Source organism: Sebastes umbrosus, chromosome 21 (assembly GCF_015220745.1).
Source record: "Sebastes umbrosus isolate fSebUmb1 chromosome 21, fSebUmb1.pri, whole genome shotgun sequence".
Lineage (NCBI taxonomy): Eukaryota > Metazoa > Chordata > Actinopteri > Perciformes > Sebastidae > Sebastes > Sebastes umbrosus.
In genome coordinates this window covers 20,746,002-20,764,249 of record NC_051289.1, presented here as the reverse complement: position 1 = coordinate 20,764,249, position 18,248 = coordinate 20,746,002, and the positions used below count along the sequence as shown (strand labels likewise).

Below are 18,248 nucleotides of genomic sequence, written 5' to 3'. Positions count from 1 at the left end.
TTTTTTATGAGTTTGATATTTAAAGCTAAAGCCTAAAAGCCCAGGTTTTTGATACAAATGGACACCACATTAAAATATAGAGTAAAGACTGAGATATCAAATATAAAACCTCAGCTGTGAGCATAACTTTGTACAGTATTCTGCATTCCGAAACCTGACTGACTATGTTTTTCTTATCTTTCACATCTTTATCTCTAAAAATATCCCTACTCACTCAGATAAAGTAAGCCTTAACCGGTTTTCAGATCAGATGAGTGATCCTGTGAAGAAACACTTCCTCTTTCATTGGTCCTTATTTTCTGTCACACGTTGCACAGAAAATACTTGTTGACATCTGCCATTTTAGGCCTCCTTAAAGTTCACTTGATGTGCAGGCAAAAAAAAGCAAAATGTCAGTCTTTTTTGCGATGTATCTCAAACTTTTTGTCATCAGGAGAGTGAAAAAGTGAAGTAAGAAGATAAACTGCTGCTTATCTGATGTGTTTGCTGAATAGGCTGGTTAACACTGTTATTGGATAACAAGTAGCCACCGTATTATCACTGTCAAAGACATTTTGTCACTACTAAGAAGGCTGTGTTTTTAGCCATGCTAGCAGCTAGACTCTATGAATGCCGGTTGAAACTGTTGGTGATTTATGCCCAATTACTTGTGGTATCGTACATAAAATGATATTTGTGTGTAATTATTAGCAAATGTCAGCATGCTAACACACTACACTAAGATGGTAAAAAACATATATGTATATTATACCTGCTTAAAGGAACAGTGTGTAACATTTCAGGGGATCTATTAGCAGAAATGGAATATAATATTCTCAACTATGTTTTAGTCGTAACCACCTGAAACTAAGAATCATGTTTTCGTTAGCTTAGAATGAGCCCTTCATATCTACATAGGGAGCGGGTCCTCTTCACGGAGTCCGCCATGTTTCTACAGTAGCCCAGAACAGACAAACCACTACATTTTGTACGTTACCTGAAGGCCACCGTAGTTCAGAGGTAACGTGAGTGCAAAACTGTGGTACCGCCAGCCGTTGTCTGACTTCCTAAAGTGGTGTTATTATGGTAAGGATGGCTACTAAGCGAGGCGAACGTCATTACCACGGGTTTGCACTTAGCGCCTCACGTTACTGTAGTCTTGGAAAGGGAGGGGTGGAGGGGACTAGTCAGAATGCAACTCGGAAGAATCTCATCTGACCACTAAAGCACAAATTTCACTTCTCCATTATACACAATTGCATTTATCTGTGAGAAACTGTGACCACTACATTGTTTCACTCAGCCACATCTCTTGTAAAGAGTATTGTATTGCGGTGTAACTCGCTTCAAGTGCGGACCCCATAACCACAGCTGGGTTGTTTTGCAAAGACAAATGAGCTGCATTGATGTGTGTGTAGCAAGTTTGCTGTGCTATGTATGTGCACACAATAAACTTGACTGGGCAGTGATATAATTCGTATAGTTTTTATGTGACAACTACCGAATATGGCTTGTGCAATCACATCTAATGCATTTATACACAAGTTAGCAACAAAGTTTGGCTGCAGTGTTGTGTGAATGTCCTCTAACCTATTTTCTGTAGTTGTCTTCTAACTTCTAATATAGCTGAGTAATCAAATTCAATTCCTCTTGGTCAACAATCTGTGACCAGTGACAAAGTGCCTTCCGCAAATGATGATTTCTTGACGGCAAGTCTTTCCCAATGTGATCAGACGCCGTTGTGTCAGAACAGTTACCGAGACGTCTTTACTTTATATCGCCTGCTCTTAATTTCCTGATAGAAACTGAAAACCTCATTTTTTGCACCCCTCGGCACAATATTTGCTGGTACTTTTGCTTTAAAGTAGACGTACACTGGTTTCTAGTTGCCATCCAATATGAATTAAGAAGTGCAGGATGAGTCATTGTTCACACTGCTTATTAATAACGTACAAAGATGGACAAAGATTGTCAAACAGAAATCTTCGAGTCACAAGCCTGTTTGTCTGTCTGTAGTCAACGGCTGCCCTGAGTTGAACCCAGGCGCAACACCAAAAAACATGTTTTGACTCTGATGACTTTACGTCATAAAAGATATGTAAAAATGATGGTGTTTCTAGGCTTTGACACAACTTCACTTTGGTTTCTCTTTTTTATGTTCCAACCACCATGACCCTGAGCATCACCACAGCGGTATTCTGGTTACTTTCTGGTTAGGCCTCCGGCACTGTGCACAGCTCCACACAGATCTACCAGCCTTCTGAACAACAACACACATACGCACAAAGGTAGAGAAATTATGCTCTCCTTTGTTTGTAAGGTTTATTATAACATCTGTACTGACACACTGGAATGTCATTTCTATGTTGCATCTGTGTCCCCCTGATGGGAAGGAAACCTCAAACCCCTCCTCGCTGAGATACTGAACTGTGCAGTTCCTGCACATCTTAGCAAAACAGGAAATTTCATGTTTCCTTTGCTGCTTATAGCAACAGCTTGCATCACACTACTTCTGCATATGTTCACGCACACACACACACACACACACACACATCAAGTCCCACAAGAACGCAGCCGCATTTTTACATCAGGGTATTAGGCTTAGGGTCTGGTTTTGAACCGCACTTCAACAGCATATCAATGTGAACTATGAATACCCTGTTTCTTAAATATCATAGAATTGTTCCTTCATTATTGTAGACAGTTTTACAATGAATTGAATTTATTGACAACATTACATTTCCCAATAATATACTGTACAAAATATGGTTTTGTTTAGGGTTTATAAAGTATCAGTAAGAAGTAGGCTTCAAACACCTCTTCTTGATTGACTTTTGTAGCATTTTGGGCTTGAAGCTGAGGAGAACAATAACCAAAATGCCCACGAAAGAAAGACAGATGGGAACGAAAAGCAGAATGTACCAGAGCATAGATTCCCTGCCTCTCTCCAAACAGTAGAATGACTGGAAGTGCTCCACTCTGTGTGTCGTTTGGATGAGATCCTCGCATTCAATGTATGATTGTCCGACCAAATTGATTGTCTTTGTTGTTTCGAATGTCCTGAACCATTCAGTTTGGCAGCAGTTGAACGGATTTCCTGTGAGGAAAACAGTGTGCAGTTTCGGGGCTAATGCGTTCGCTTGACCTGAGGGAATAGTGGACAGTCTGTTGTCCCTCAAATCCAGCACTTCCAGGTCAAGATCTAGAAGTGAAGGGGGAAGATGGGGAAGAGAGTTCCTTGAAATGTTTAAAAACTTCAGACTCTGGAAATGGGAGAAGTCAAAGTCTTGTGTGTGAGTGTTTCCTAAACCTAGATGCTGTAACGTTCTGCTGAGACTTTGTATTGATTCTTGGACAACGAGTCCAGGGTTGTCGGACAGTTCCAAGTGCGATAGAGACAACCCAGCGAATGCAGATGATGGAATTCTTTTAAGGTTGCATCCCTTAAGGTAAAGCTGCCTTAGGGATGCAATGTTTTTCCAATCCACACAAGCTGAGCTGGTGTCTTTACTGGTCTCAGCTTCCTCAGGAGGGCAAATGTCGAGGTTGTTATAACTGAGATCCACTGACCTGAGGCTTGGCAATGAGGAAAATAATCCCAAGGGTAACAACTGAAGATCGTTCAGGCTAAGGTTAAGGTACGTCAGATTGCCAAGAGCGGTCAGCGTACCTCCATCGGCTACGATCTGGTTCAGCCTGTTGTTGCTAACGTCCAACTCATACAAGCTCCCAGAAAACTGTTCCGACGTTAGATTTAAGGTTTCCAGACAGTTCGTGCACATTCGAAGTCTGGACAGGGCAGGCATTTTCTGGATGAATCCTTGAGGAAAATACTCCACCAGGTTCCCTCTTAGATCCAAAATCTCTAGAGAGGAGACGTCGCCGTGAAGGCTGTCGTCCCACAGCTGAGCCGTCACGTTGCCCGCGTACTTCTTCATATTGTAGAACTCAACAGTTGTAGTCGTGTTCGGGAATGTGCTGTTGTCTGCCAAGTGTTCGTAAAAGCTGACGCTGTTGTGGGACAGGTAAAGATTCTGCAAGTGACTGTGGCTGGGCAAGAAAGGAAAGAAGAGCAGTTTGTTATCTGACAGATCAAGTGTCTCTAGCTGGAAGGTGTCGTTAAGGTCTGGTCTGGAGATGAACCACTCGATGAAGTTGTGGCTGGCGTTGAGGACCACCAGTTGGGTCATGTGGAAGTCTGTCAGGCAAAGCAGGTAGTTGAAGGCCAAGTTGAGCCGCTGGAGCTTGGGATTGCTGTCGAAGGCGCCATCGATCTCGTACATGAGGTTTCTCTGTAGGTCAAGTTCTTTGAGTTGGTGAAGATCCCTGAACGAGGTCTCATCCAGTCTCTGCAAGAGGTTTCCGGAGAGATTGAGGTACTCCAGGGATGTCAGATTTTCAAGCAGAGTGGCCACCATTTCATCATCGAGCTCATTCTCAGAGAGATCCAGAGCTCTAAGCCTGGGTAGAGTCTTTAATGCGTGGCTGGTTTCTTGGTAGCCAATATGAAGATCGTTATTTGCTAAATTGAGGCTTTCTAACAATTTTGTGTCTTGAAAAGTGTTTGATTCTAATTTCTCCAAACTGTTACAAGCTAAGCTCAGGGTGTTTAATGAGGGGTAACGGAGAAGAGAGTCATCGTGTAGTGTTTGAATGTGATTGTGGTTGAGCTGAAGCTCCTCTAAGTTGTCTGGCAGTCCTGCAGGTACGGAGGAGAGCTTGTGATTGTTGCAGAGAGCCGTTCTTTGTATCTGTAAAAGAAATTATGCAAAGTTCAGGAACAAAAGTCACAAGGCTTCGGCACAAGATTTTACTCTTTTGTGGCTTTATATCAGCAAGCTTCCTTTTGGAAAGGATTGTTTAACCTCTCATATCACTTTATCTAACATCAGAAATTTTACTTTCTTAGTTTTTAGCCACACTAGCGGCATGTCCTTAGGGATGTCAGTCTGTCGGTCAGTTGGTCCACGACTTTGGTCCAGAGTGAAATAAATCAACAACTGCTGGATGGATTGATTGTGATGAAGTTTGCTACAAATACTTGAGGTCCCTTGAAGATGAATTCAGCTGACTTTGTTGCCCAATACTTTACTTTATGTCCAAACACCTGCAAAATGAATGACATTCCCATCAGCTTCAGTTGTGCTTTGTTTTTAGTGCTGATTAGCGTTAGGCTAAACTAAGATGGTGAACCTGGTAAATATTATGTGCATCAACATCAGCATGTTAGCATTGTTACTGTGAACATGGTAGTATGGCGATGTTAGAATTTAGCTCAAAGCACCACTCTACCTGAGTACAGCCTCACAGAGCAGGTAGCGTGGCTGTAGTACTTAGTTTTGTTGCCCTCGTGATAATTGACTTTGTACATTTTCATCACTTACTTGACAGGTTTTGAATTAGTTTACTTTTTAGAATTAGTTTTAAGTCACAGCGTTTGTTCCCCAAAAATATTTTAAACACACCTTTTAGGCACACATAGTCACACAGTAGTTGAACATATTATTATTATTATTATTATTATTATTATTATTATTATTATTATTATTATTATATTATTAACAGTCAGTTGACAGTTCATCAAAATGTTTCAGTTTTAATAAACCAGTTGAAATATTTGTTCTTCTGTGTGCCACTTTTCAGTTGCACTTAGATCACGTCAGAAAGAGTGACGGCTTTTGTTGCTTCATCTCTGAGGTGTTTTGACACATTTTATTTCTTTAATCATTTACATTTTAAAAATGTTAAATCAACCATAACAATCCACAGCAGACATTTCTCATTTCCTTCTTCCTTAATTGTGTACCACTTTCCGAAAGTTGTAACAACTGTCTTTATTAGTGTTTAGTAAATGAATATTTGCTGCTTAATATATCAGTAATAAATCATTAATACGTAAAATGTGGGGGTTGTCAGATTGTGAAAACTTTTTTTTTAGCTACTTAATTTATCAGGAAGATTGTCAACCGCTCACAACCAGTTACCATCTGGGAAACAGCTACAGCCTCCAGACCGAGCCCCAATTATTAAGAATTTATTCACTTGCTGACTTCATGGCTATTTAGAAAGTGATCAAGTCATTAATAAAGGGTACTTCCATTACAAAATCCACCCATTTAAATGTGAAGTTGTTAAATGACAGTGGCTTAATAGAAAGTGGACACTTTTAGTGTGAAAATGATTATAATAATTCTAACATTTAATACACAACTTTGATGAGTTAGTTAATAAATTACTCACTTTTCTTCCCCGATGAGACAAAGTGTGAAAAATCAGAGCACACAAAATATCCCCTCCAAATATGTAATTTCCTGCAGGATGTTCACATGAACATTTTTAGTCTCCGTTATCATGTTTACAGAACATCTGATACACACTGAATGCAGCATCAGAGTATGTATGTTGTAATGATAACATAAAAACAAAAAAGGCTATTTTCTTTTTTTATCAAAGTAGTACATCTGAGTTGAGGCACTTTTCTTCCTAAAACTAGAATAAGATCAGATATGCTGTATACTCCTACGCTACACTATGTTTGTGAGAACTCGGTTCATTTAGACATGTTCGAGCTGAGTAAAAGAGAGACATCTTACCAGCGGACATGGGCTGTTTTGTGGATGACTTGAGACCGGCGTAAGGATCCTCCATATGGGTAACAGGCAAAGCAGGATGGGAGTGAGCCCGTGGACGGGCATTTTAACATCCTCACTGTTGACAAGTACAAGGAGAGAGGGAGGAATGATGCTGCGTTAGCTTTACTCTTATTCAGTTTAAAATCATACTTAATATGATTTGCATGTGATGATGAGCATGGTATCATTTTGAAATGAGCACCATGTCTTAAAATGAAAATAATGTGCTCTGTGCATGCAAAATTGGGGGAAAATCAATCCCTCCACTAAAAGTGGATTATCAAACTGGGAGAGCGAGACAGCAGCTTGACATTAAAGTGTTGAGGCGGTGTGGAGGTTAGAGAAGTGGACGGGCAGATACAGTTCTCACGGCCTAGGCTCGATTACCGACTCATGCCAAAAACTTTCTTACTGTGAGTGAAGATTTTCACTCAACTTTTTAACTTTTTATTATTTTGTCATAACTAAAACATTCCTGTAGCCTTGAGCAAATTATTTTACCCATTGTATCCTAACCTTAAATGTTAGTTATAAATATGATTTGACAAACGTGAGAACGGTGTGTTCATATGTCTTTCATGTCGGTGTAATGTAATCCTCACATTCATTTTCTGTTGTGTCTGGTTGACCCTACACAATAAAAGAAGTTGAAGTTAAATAATATGATGTATATTCTCTATTCTCATATTTTTTCCCAGAAACCAGCAGCTGGACGTTTTGGTAAAATTTCCCTAATTTTGATTCAAACCACTGCGTGACGCATACTGAATATAGTGGTTTTGTGTTCCTTTTTGGCTTGCACGCATTTTATTCTTTTGTATTTTAATGGCATTAGGAAGTAGGCCTATGTTGTTTTAGGGGGCTGTTATCAATAAAACCCTTCACTGTTTTTTTTTTACTTTCATATGAACACTTTTTTTGTTTTCTATAACAACATTTTATCACTGTTCTTATCACTTTGCTGTTATTTTTTGTTCAAAAATAGTAATTATATATAGTTTATCTTCACCAATCTGCATGGCTGACTGTTAACTACATTGTTGTTTACAACACTGGCAATAATGCTACTCAATTTCTAAACTATATAATGTGTTCTGGAGGAGAGTTGCACACTTTTTTCAGAATACTATTTTCTCTTTTCTGGCCGTGATACAGGCAGTTTGTGAGAAACCACGCTAATATTGCATAAGGATTGCACAAAACTACAGCATACGGTCCCATTCATCAATATATTAATGATAAAATATGTGACCTGTTTATTTAACATTTATAAACTGAAACTAAAAATCTGTATTATTACATTGAAAAGACATTTGTTTTTTCAAACTTTTGAATTTGAATAGTGGCCAATCCAAAACTCAAGGGTCATTACTCAAATGCAATACCGATCAATTTGTTAACATGAATAACGACTCATTATGCAACATTGATAAACATATTGAAAACTAGATTTATATGCTGATATTTGTTGTAACAATAATGTTTATGACATCCTATGCAGCACAAGCAGGATTTCTAGCATGCACAAAAACAGATGATCGATATCTTGCTCAAATACAAAATGTTTAAATTCAACATTCTAATTTTAGACAAAGCATGCAGTTTCCTTCTTTTAGCGTACTGCAGTACTAAACTAGTGCAGCAGTACTAGAGTAGTGCACGGTGCATGTACTTACGCTGGTGGTTAGGTGTGGATTTCCCAAGCCACTGACGGTTGATCCTCTGACCATATCGCTGGTTGACTCGCAGTTGCAGAGTGTGTTCTCATGTGTGAGCTTCAGCGTGCCTTCCTCTGCTCTGACTGAAGCACCGATGCCTCTTTTTACTATTCGCGGAAGCAGGCGAGCAGCGGAAACCAAAGTCACATGGACACAAACTGCAATCAGAAAGAGGCTCTCGAGCCCGGGGCCACAGGAAGGCGAGTGCAGGGTTCTCAACCGGCACAGCACAAGTTTTTTTTTGTTTGAAATTTCCGTCACACACAAACACCACGACGAATAATGATGTTGTGCAGGCAAGTAGGGTTGGTAGCACAACTGCAACCACAAAAACCCAACGAGAACACACCCTTCACACCCTCGGCTTCTTCTGATCAGCCAAGCTACTAAAGAGGAAACCACTCAACACACACACCCTTCCTGCCTGATATTCGGCCTGTCACTGCAACAGACATTACAAAACACACAGAAACAGACACACTCAAGTCTGTGAATGCAAAGTAGTGTGTTAAAGGGTCACACAATGGTTCTGGGCCAGATACTACATAGCATAACATTGATGGACAGCAGCACAAACCATATCACTGCAGCATACTATAATGGAGAAGTCTTTGAATGCTTTACTTTCAATACTAATATGTTTGCAACATGGCTACTTTAGGTAACAACATGTGTTTCGTTCTCTTTCTTGAAGCCCAGCTACTGCGTCTAAGTCTTTTGTTACGCTTACTTTGTCAACTCCGCTAGTTAACTTGCATCTCCTTAGTAGTCACCCATGGGTGATAGAGAATAGGGAATTGGGAATCAGGAAGTGATGGTGCCTTGCGTCCTTGGAGAGTTCATATGTTAGATTCCTTCCTGTTTTCACACAGGACATCTCCAGCTCTCACTTCTGACTCTGTTGTAAGTTTGTGTGGCAACAGGATGTCCTAATCCATGACTCCATGTTGCGGTTGATTGACGCGGTTGTGTGACGCTCTCTTAAAATGTCCGTGATGAAGCGTATCAACTGGTCATACGATGTAAAAAAAAAAAGTAGCAGTTGAACTGACCTGTTTTTATTGTCGTGCTCCTGCATTTACTGTTTGTGTGTTCATATACAGCTAATCTTATTCTGAAACATCTAAAAAAGAGAGCAAAACCTTTGGGCCCACTAGAGCAGGCATTCTCAAATTGTTGGGCCCAGGGACCCCTTATGCAGGGGAGAACATTTTCCAAGGACCTTCTCATAATCGTAACACAGAATAAGCATATGCTTACTACCATTTGAACTATTGGTATTCTAAAACTTAGCAACCGAAATACTTCAGGTTTCATAGTGACCAACAGAAACACATTTTAATTTTTTTGCCGTGATATTCCGGGTGCTTTGTAATCAGATGTCGCTCTAGCATGGCCGGCTTCATGGCTTCGTTCGCTAGCACCAGAAGACACACGACCCATTTTGGTCTTGTGTTGCAGTTCTAAATAAAAAACCCAAAATTGAAAAGTAGAATTTTCTTAGGTGGTGCTAAATTCCAAATTCAAAGCATATCTATGATTGAGGGATTCCCTCCACGTGGCCCCTCAACATGGCGACGGCTGAGCCGGCGTCTAGCAGCTAACGGCAAAGAATGTATATTGCCAAGAAGTGAAAATCAATTGTTCGTTCCATTGCAACATCAGCGCTCAGCCGCAAAGCTACACTTCCGCCATTTTGGACTGAAAGCAACTACCAGGCGCCAGTAAAACGTCTGCCTAAAAAGTATAACAATATTATTTCTATTCTATGGTCATATTCTACCGAAATGCCCTGTGTTGAACAATAAAATATCATAAATATAATAAGTGTTTTCAGTCCAAAATGGCGGCAGCGACTGCTTTTATACTCTTTGTTAACGATGCTAACAGCACGAACAGTGCAAACAATGCCAACAGTGCTGAAAGAGACACTTTAGTGTTTACCTGAAGGGGAACCGGAGGGTGGGCGCTGTATGAACGCAGTGCACAGCGGTGGCCATTAGCTAGCCAGTGGGACACAAACAGGGACTCACTTGCGGCCGGACGTTTGCTGCTATACTAATTCTCTGAATTTCAAATTTAGCACATTTATAGTTTCCCTGTTATCATTATTTTTACCTGTAGTAGTGCTATGGAGCATAGTTTTTATGAGTGGGCACCCATTTTATTTGTTCTTGTGCACACACACACACACACACACACACATACACACACACACACACACACACACACTTTTGCTACTTCTGTGACCTTGCTGGCATCTTCATCCTGTTATTACGACATCCTCCCTGCACTCAGCAGAGACGGCTGAGACACAGACCCTCATGCTCTTTCTGCAAGCTTGTCTTAATAAACCTCATACTTTGATGAGTGACCACAGCAGACCTCTATTTGTCCATTTTAATATCACACTAGTAATCACTTTTTCAACAATGTGGCGACAAGTATTCTGGGTGAGTAAACCTTTAAGAATGCTCGCCTGATTGGTTTGTTTATTTCTGATTGAAGATATGACAATTATGAGCCTGTGATGTGAGTTATGGATTAAAGGGCACATACATACGTTTTATTGAGAATTTCAGGAGCTGCTGGAAGTCAAAAGTACAGTGTAAGAGTTTTACTAATCAGTTGTTACTCAAAAGTCATAAGCTGTGGTAAACAGTAGCTGTGGTGTCTGGTGTTGGGGTCAAGTAGAGAAACACTGAATGTAAACAACTTTGTTTACAAGAAAACTCCACATGACACCTTTAATTCTCACCCACGCTGCATAAACGAAATAATTTTAAAATGCATTTAGCAGTTGAATTTCTGTTAATCCCCCACCGTACACCTTTCTGACTTGTTGATAACAAACCTGCCTTCACAGTGGAGATACAGTGCTTTATATTTCAGCTGAATGACTGACCCTTCCCCTAGTGTTACACCAGCGAGGTCACTTTTAGTGGCTTTGTGTGTAAAATAGCGGTATAAAGCAACATTTCCACTTCCACAGTTGTAGCTCAGCATGCACTTGTCTCTCGTGTTATTCTTGTATTCTGAGCAGACGGATAGAAAGCATTTCTCACACTGAACACGTTGTGATGTAGTGTGAAAAACATGTGCAGCACAAGTGTGAATTCCGATCACTCTCATTTGTCTATTTGAGGACATATTAAGAAAAAGTACGGCATGAAAATTTGCATTCTATTTTTGAGAGCTGATGTGGCAGTTGGGGTGTGAAATCCCATGGGTGACATCTTGTGATGTGGGCAACTGTCACCCTGCAGTAAACAAACACCACAGCATTGAGGGTATAAAGAACATGGAGGCTTCTCAGAGTCTCAGAGTAAAATTTTCCTCTTCACCTGTTTTCTCAACCGTAGAGTAGATACAGATGTAATTCCCCTCTTGCTCCTAATATCTTTCTAACGTACATCATTTGTTTTGTAATATCTTAAGCTGTTGTTTAACCATAAAATTCACTCCACAATTAGCAAACGCCTGCTTGATTTATAATGAAAAATAAAGTGGAGAACCTCTATCCTCTTGAGATTTCATACTGCACATGACCAGGATTGTCTGTGGTTTATGGCTATTTTGCATAACATGCACAACATGATCACTGTCCTCTTGTGGAGACAGGATATATTGCACATTTGAAACTAGTATTGCAGGTGTAAGCCCATGGGATCATAGTTATTTCAGGGGATAGCATTAAAATGCCTATACATTTTGTTCTTGTTATATACAATTACAAATGAAAAATACAATAACCCCTACTAAATTATTATCTAAGTATAGTGTAGAGCTGCTGCAATCTTTCCAGATATTGAACAACAGACGAGGAATTTGAGCTGTTGTGCTCGCCTCCACATTTACATTGTTAGAGAGGTATGCTGATGGACAGCTACTGCAGCTAGAAACACAGTCAGGAGGAATTCAGCCCAAGAGGTAGAGCGACAGACCGGCAGTTAAAACCATCAAGGATGGAGACACTGACATTGATGAGGCAGTCTGGTAAACAGACGTTCAGGGTCAGAACAGGACGGAGTGGCGGGAAACTAGACATACTGTGTATTAGGAGATAGATACGCAGCCTCTGGGAAATTCAAAGACAAAGGGACAAATATAGGCAGAAAGCTCTTAGCATTGGCAGCACATATCCAATCAATCATTTATTGAAGTGGTAACCCTCTGAGGTCTCGCCGCAGCAGAACAGTGTGTCCAGTGCTCTGATGTCTTTTCCTTTTATTTCCTGTTGATGAAGGTTGAGCTTCTGTGGGTGCTGCACGTTGTTTTTCTCTATTAATCTAACATTTATGAGTCATGCTTATCTGGCTCTGTATCTTTCAAAACAAACTGCTGTTGCTTCTGAGTGAAATATTTTTTTCCCCCAGAACAGACGTACCAGACATTCTGTGTTTACAACAGTAAAAGTAAGAAGCTTAATTTATCTGAATATAGGGCCAGCTGGACTATACTGGCCTTCTGGAATATAAGGCCTACTGGTAAATCATTACTTTAATTTAGCTGAGCTGAATGTGTTGTTTAAAACCTCAGTGCTTGCAGTCATTTCTATGTGAAGCTTAACGTGTTCAGTTTTTGAGGAGACTGTCAGAGGTGTTGATTCGGGGTATTTTTAGGCCGTGGAAATATCCTGATGCAACCTTTTAGTTAGTGTTGCTGAGGGCAGATGGTTCTGTGCTGTCTGCTCATGCAGTTATCCTGTTTTTGGGCATAAATTGTTGTAATTTTGGTGGCATTTTCCTGTAGTTTTACTCAGTTTTGTAGTCTGTATGGTACTCCAGCAGCAGTTAACGCAGCCTCTCAAGTTCCCTTGCACTCATTAAAATGGTGATTGTCAGACTTGTATCAAAACTATTAGCCTACGTGTTGCTAATTGGTATTCGATTCAATGTGACTCACTAGTGTATCTGGCCTTATACTCTAGACAAACAAGACTATGAGTCACAGCCATGCTAGCAGCTCTGACAGGTTTTATTTAGGCAGCTGAGGCTAATGAGAAAGCCATTTGTTTTGAAAGTATTTGGTCATAAACCAAAGTATTGGGCAAATACATTTTGACCTGATGATGGCACTATGGGGATGCTTCTGTACAAAATGAGATGTAAATCTGTCAACTACAAATGTCAACCTCATGATGGCGCTTGAAAAAAATGTCAAGGGATCACAAAGTTGCCACTCCTTGAGCCATGCCTAGTGTGGCTAAACATGTGCATTTACAGGAGACTAAAAACTAATTTGTGCATAAATAGGCCTGTACATTGTAAATAAATGTGCCTTAGAATACACTGGTATTGTCTGTTATGAATGGAGCAAAAAGGGAACTTAAAACATTAGAACACATAGATGATATTAGGAGGTAGGTCAGGTATGAATCTCTTTATTCAAAATGCTGTCTGACTGTAACATCCTGTTCTCTACAATAAAAATGCCATCGGCCTCGATGTGGTTTTATTGTGCCCCTTAATAGCTGATGTCTCGAGCCATAACTGAAATATGTTTCCATTTCTACACTTCTATTGATCCAGGGAAACGATGACTGCTGAGCACAAATTAGTTTTCACTATAGCGCTGATCAGTTCAACACTTACAGTAAAAGCTGAATGGACTGCCTTAAAGGTCTTATTGATAACATATTTATGTAGCCGAATGTAATAATACATCTACAGAGCCTTTAGAAAGGTGCTGAATAGAAGTATGGCTTTTCCTGAAAATAATTATTATGATTGTGAATTAATCATTTTAAAAATGTTGGCAAGTCCAAAATGAATGTTTTGTTTATCTCTGTGGAAAATATCTGACATCTGGTTACTACTTCTAACAAGGCTTGTGAGCTAATAGTAAAACAACGTTGGTATCACGTGGTATCTCTGTGCCGTCAGTTAGCGTGGAAAAAAATGGATAAATGGCTGAGATTGATGGTAAGTACCTGGCAACGATTTTTAATGAAGTAAATGCGATGGAACGAGGGAGGGAGAATGCGACATCTAGTGACTGAATGTTATCAATGTTATTAATAGCACCTTTAACTTGATATGCTTTGTATGCGTACTGTATGTCACTCTATGTGGTGTATACTAGGAAGTAACCGCCTATGTTATTGCAAAATTCATTTATACCATTAGCAATCTATTTGTATGATGTATGGTTAATGTTGTGTATTGGATAGTGTGTCTTTTGCGTTCTTTACTTTATCCAACACAGACCAATAACCTACTAGCTATTGCAGCAGTTACCATACATGCACATCATATCGCTGTCCTGTGAAAACCATGTACTGGATCTCCAAAACTTCAACTTTCCATGAGCTAAAAAAAGTTAGGATTCTTCAGTTTGTGATTAATTTAAAATCACAAATTTTGAAGATACGTGGTTTTCACTGGACAGCAACAACATGCAGCATCTAGACTTTAAGCATCAATGATCCAGAGCTTTATTTAAGCGTACCACTCATCGTGCATCCTTGTGTTTCTAGCCTCCAAACATATAAATTCATGTGGCTGGTTAATATAGCAAGCATGTAGTGTAATTGGACAGCCGTGCATAAGCACACATCAAACATCAAACCATCTTCAAGAGTGGCACCATGTAGACTTTATTTTCAGGCCTTATTACTATACAGTATCTATAGTACCATAGATAAAACCAAGAAATAAATAGTGTGTAATACTACGGTAGCACATTTAAAAATGACACACATTAACATGATACAGCTATAGTTTCCACCATTACTGGATAGGTATATTAAAAAGGTTCAGATGTTATACTTTACACGCCAGTATCCATGCACATGCATGACGGTTGGTCCGCATGTCCTCTATGTTTTCCCATAGCAAAATATAACATCAGGTCACATTGATTTGGCATATAACTATTATAATCCAGTCGTCGATTCTAGTTAAACTGTGTAAATCCACGATGATCTGTTTCCATTAACTCATACAACAGATAGCTATCGGTAACAACTACTGTTTCACTTGTTAAAATTATGTCGTAAAGTATTTGCCACAGTTTTTAAGAGTTTTGGCCTCGTTTAAGCAGACATAAAATCTCAAGTAAATGTTCGCATGGAATTAAATAATGTTCCCCTATCCTGTAAATAAAATAGTCCAGCAGCTAAACTGTAAAAGTGGACACTTCCACGCTGATACAGAAACATGTTTATGACAGTCCCCACACATTTCTTCTCCCTGTAGTTTGTCCAGTCCAAAAAACTGTCTCCTTATGTCGAGCTGCAGTAGGAATGTGGACAGTTCTCTTTGTGTATGTGAATAGTTATTCTGTTTGGAAGGAACATGACCCCCTTGGCCTCCAAAACCTTTTGAAACGGTGCAACAAACAGAGTTGGCAGCCTGTTGACAGAAAAAGTCCCGCACTCGCCAGTGGCCTCTTAGTTTTATTGGTGGCACAGGTTACTTTGCTTCTAGCCGTCTAGAGGTTTTCCCAGGTACACCATGGTGACTTCAGTGTTGCCGTATACTGCAGAGACGGCAGGGAACAGGCAGGCTTTGGGCAGTCCACGAAACGCTATTCCAAGAAACTCAAAACCTCTCTCAAAGGCTAGCGTCTTGTCATCCATGTCTAGAATCACTCGTATTCTCTCTCCAATCTGTGGACAAACAAAATGAATGCCGAATAATTAATACATTTTTAAAAAAGACAACAAACATAGCTCCAAAATTCATTCCACACATTATTTTTGGATGATCTAAAATCCGATGAGGGTAAAACTATCCTCCTACCTGATATTTTGGTGCATTGTTACACTGGGGGAAGTTTCCATTGACCTCTCCGTTGTGAAGCAGGTTGTTGTCGACCAGGTTCCAACCCCAGCTCTGGTCATCGCTGCCCAGCAGGGCCACGTAGCCCTGGCACTGCATGGACGCCCGCTTCGTGGCGAGGCCTATCACCGCCACGGTGCCGAGAGGGCCTTCCCACCAGATCTCCCAGGCGTGCCTCCCTTCCAAAAAGCCAATTTTGCCTCGTGCACCATCCGTGCTCTGGGCAATAGGGTTGCGGTGCAGGGTGAAGCCGTTCTTCTTCACGTACACATTACGGGAGCAGTCGTGGGAGCTCAGAGCATGCTGGAAGGCTTTGAGCTGTAGAGGACAATCGGACAGGGACAACTGATATTGTGAATAGACATTAAGGTATGAAAGATGCTGTTATTAAATTCTGTATAATGGTGCAAAAAATGTTAAAATGGCATATTTCATAACATCATATTTTGAAAGTGTTGTAGTTAAAACAGTTAACAGACATAAAAAGGAAATAGCCATCTCATATTTGATGGTGAACTGAGATCTGGGAAACATATCCTATGTATAGATGCTTGCATAAACAAGGTGAGACATGGTCATGGACTTTAGCTTTTCTACCATGCAGGACATAATTGTTATGGCTACTATTGTAATTTGAGATAAATTAATCGATATTCTCCAATGAAAGACTAAATCTATATGGAGGAGATATTTAGCAGAATTACTTCAGCTATAATTTTTCCCTCAACTTCACTTCAGTTTTTATTTTGGATTTTGGCATTTTCAAGGGCAGCATGTGCAACTAAAGCTGGATCAGTGGTTCTCAAAATGAGGTCTAGGGACCTCCAGGGTTCCTTGAGGGGAAGTAACAATTTTGGGTCCCATGGAAAATTGAGAATAATATCATACACAGTCCCATTCAGAGACTTCTCTAAAAACAGGTTTCACTTTCAGTGTGCCTGGTATTTCCTTGTATTTGGTGCACAGAGTTATGCAACAATAAACAACAACAGTAACCTCAACATTGGGCCCTATAATAAAATAGGATTCCATGATTTTATGTGAGCTAATGACAACAAAACATGATTTAAATCCTTACACCAAACCCCATTTAAGAATCTGCCAATTTTTCAGATTTTCAGCAAACATACACATTTATTTTGTACATGACTTTGTTTTTGTTTTTAAAAGACTGGGCATGAATCACTAAGGTGTTCTGGCATACAGTATCGTAGCTTATAGGTTCATCCTGAAGACAGTGTGCAGTTTACCACACTATCAGTCACGTTACAGAGCAAAGGTAACACTAAACAGGCAGATTTTTTGAATGGAGTTAGTCAGTAATCACGGTACAGCAGTGTATTGGTAAACCTACTTTCCCCCTGTAGGTAGGCAGGTTGCACAGGATGTCAGATCGCATAGCTTCATCGCTCAAAGACCGGCTGCAGAGGCTGCGCCACACCTCGCTGTTTTCATCCGCCAGGATATTGTTCCAATGCCAGCAGACCAAAGCACAACGCATCAAGTCGGACAACTCCAAATACGAGAAAATGTGCTCCAGCACCCGAGCTGGCAGTCTCCCGGCCACCCCTGCGCCTCCTCCGGCTGCAGCAGCGTAGGGAGAGCCGGCGGAGCTGCAACTGGCTGCCGCTGCTGCGCCCTGACAGGAGGAGCCTCCTCCTCCACCACCACCGGCCGCTCCAGACATTATAGCCCTGCTGCTCTTCACCGACGACACCAGGCGACCGAGTAGTTTCACCTTAAACCACAGAATGATTCCTAATATAAGTGAAATAGCAACATTTTACCTTTTAAAATCCACATATAGGTCGCACTAAAAACCACAACAGTATGGACCCTACTCTTCCCAGTTCAATGGCTGAATGGAAACGATGCGTCAAGGTCCTTGAAGAGCAAAGTACATTGTTTGTACTCCTGTTAAAGAAACGTCGACATTTATTTGTTGAAGTCTTGTTGACATTACGTATTGTGCAAAAGTTGATAAATCTAGTATTGATGAGTTGTCACATGTACGGAAGCTTTTACCGAAATGAAATATATTTTACAACCTGCCAGGACCGTGGAGCAGATAATGAGCTCACAGAGAATTGCAACAATGTTGCGGAGTGAGGATGTTGAACATAAACATTGTTGCA

At 40.3% G+C, this 18,248-nt stretch overlaps 2 protein-coding genes across 2 annotated transcripts; both read right to left on the bottom strand.

Moving 5' to 3' along the window:
• Positions 1 to 2,680: 2,680 nt before the first annotated feature.
• nrros (negative regulator of reactive oxygen species) lies at positions 2,681 to 8,702 on the bottom strand. The gene is made up of 3 exons (XM_037757320.1): positions 8,288 to 8,702; positions 6,573 to 6,687; positions 2,681 to 4,730 (listed from the first exon to the last, which is right to left on the bottom strand). Exons 2-3 carry the CDS (start codon positions 6,672 to 6,674, stop codon positions 2,772 to 2,774), a joined length of 2,061 nt encoding a protein of 686 aa, XP_037613248.1. The 5' UTR covers positions 6,675 to 6,687; positions 8,288 to 8,702; the 3' UTR covers positions 2,681 to 2,771.
• Positions 8,703 to 14,906: 6,204 nt separating this feature from the next.
• Positions 14,907 to 18,193, bottom strand: fbxo45 (F-box protein 45). Its single transcript, XM_037757326.1, has 3 exons — positions 17,468 to 18,193; positions 16,075 to 16,431; positions 14,907 to 15,941 (listed from the first exon to the last, which is right to left on the bottom strand). Exons 1-3 carry the CDS (start codon positions 17,798 to 17,800, stop codon positions 15,756 to 15,758), a joined length of 876 nt encoding a protein of 291 aa, XP_037613254.1. The 5' UTR covers positions 17,801 to 18,193; the 3' UTR covers positions 14,907 to 15,755.
• Between the last annotated feature and the right edge of the window lie 55 nt (positions 18,194 to 18,248).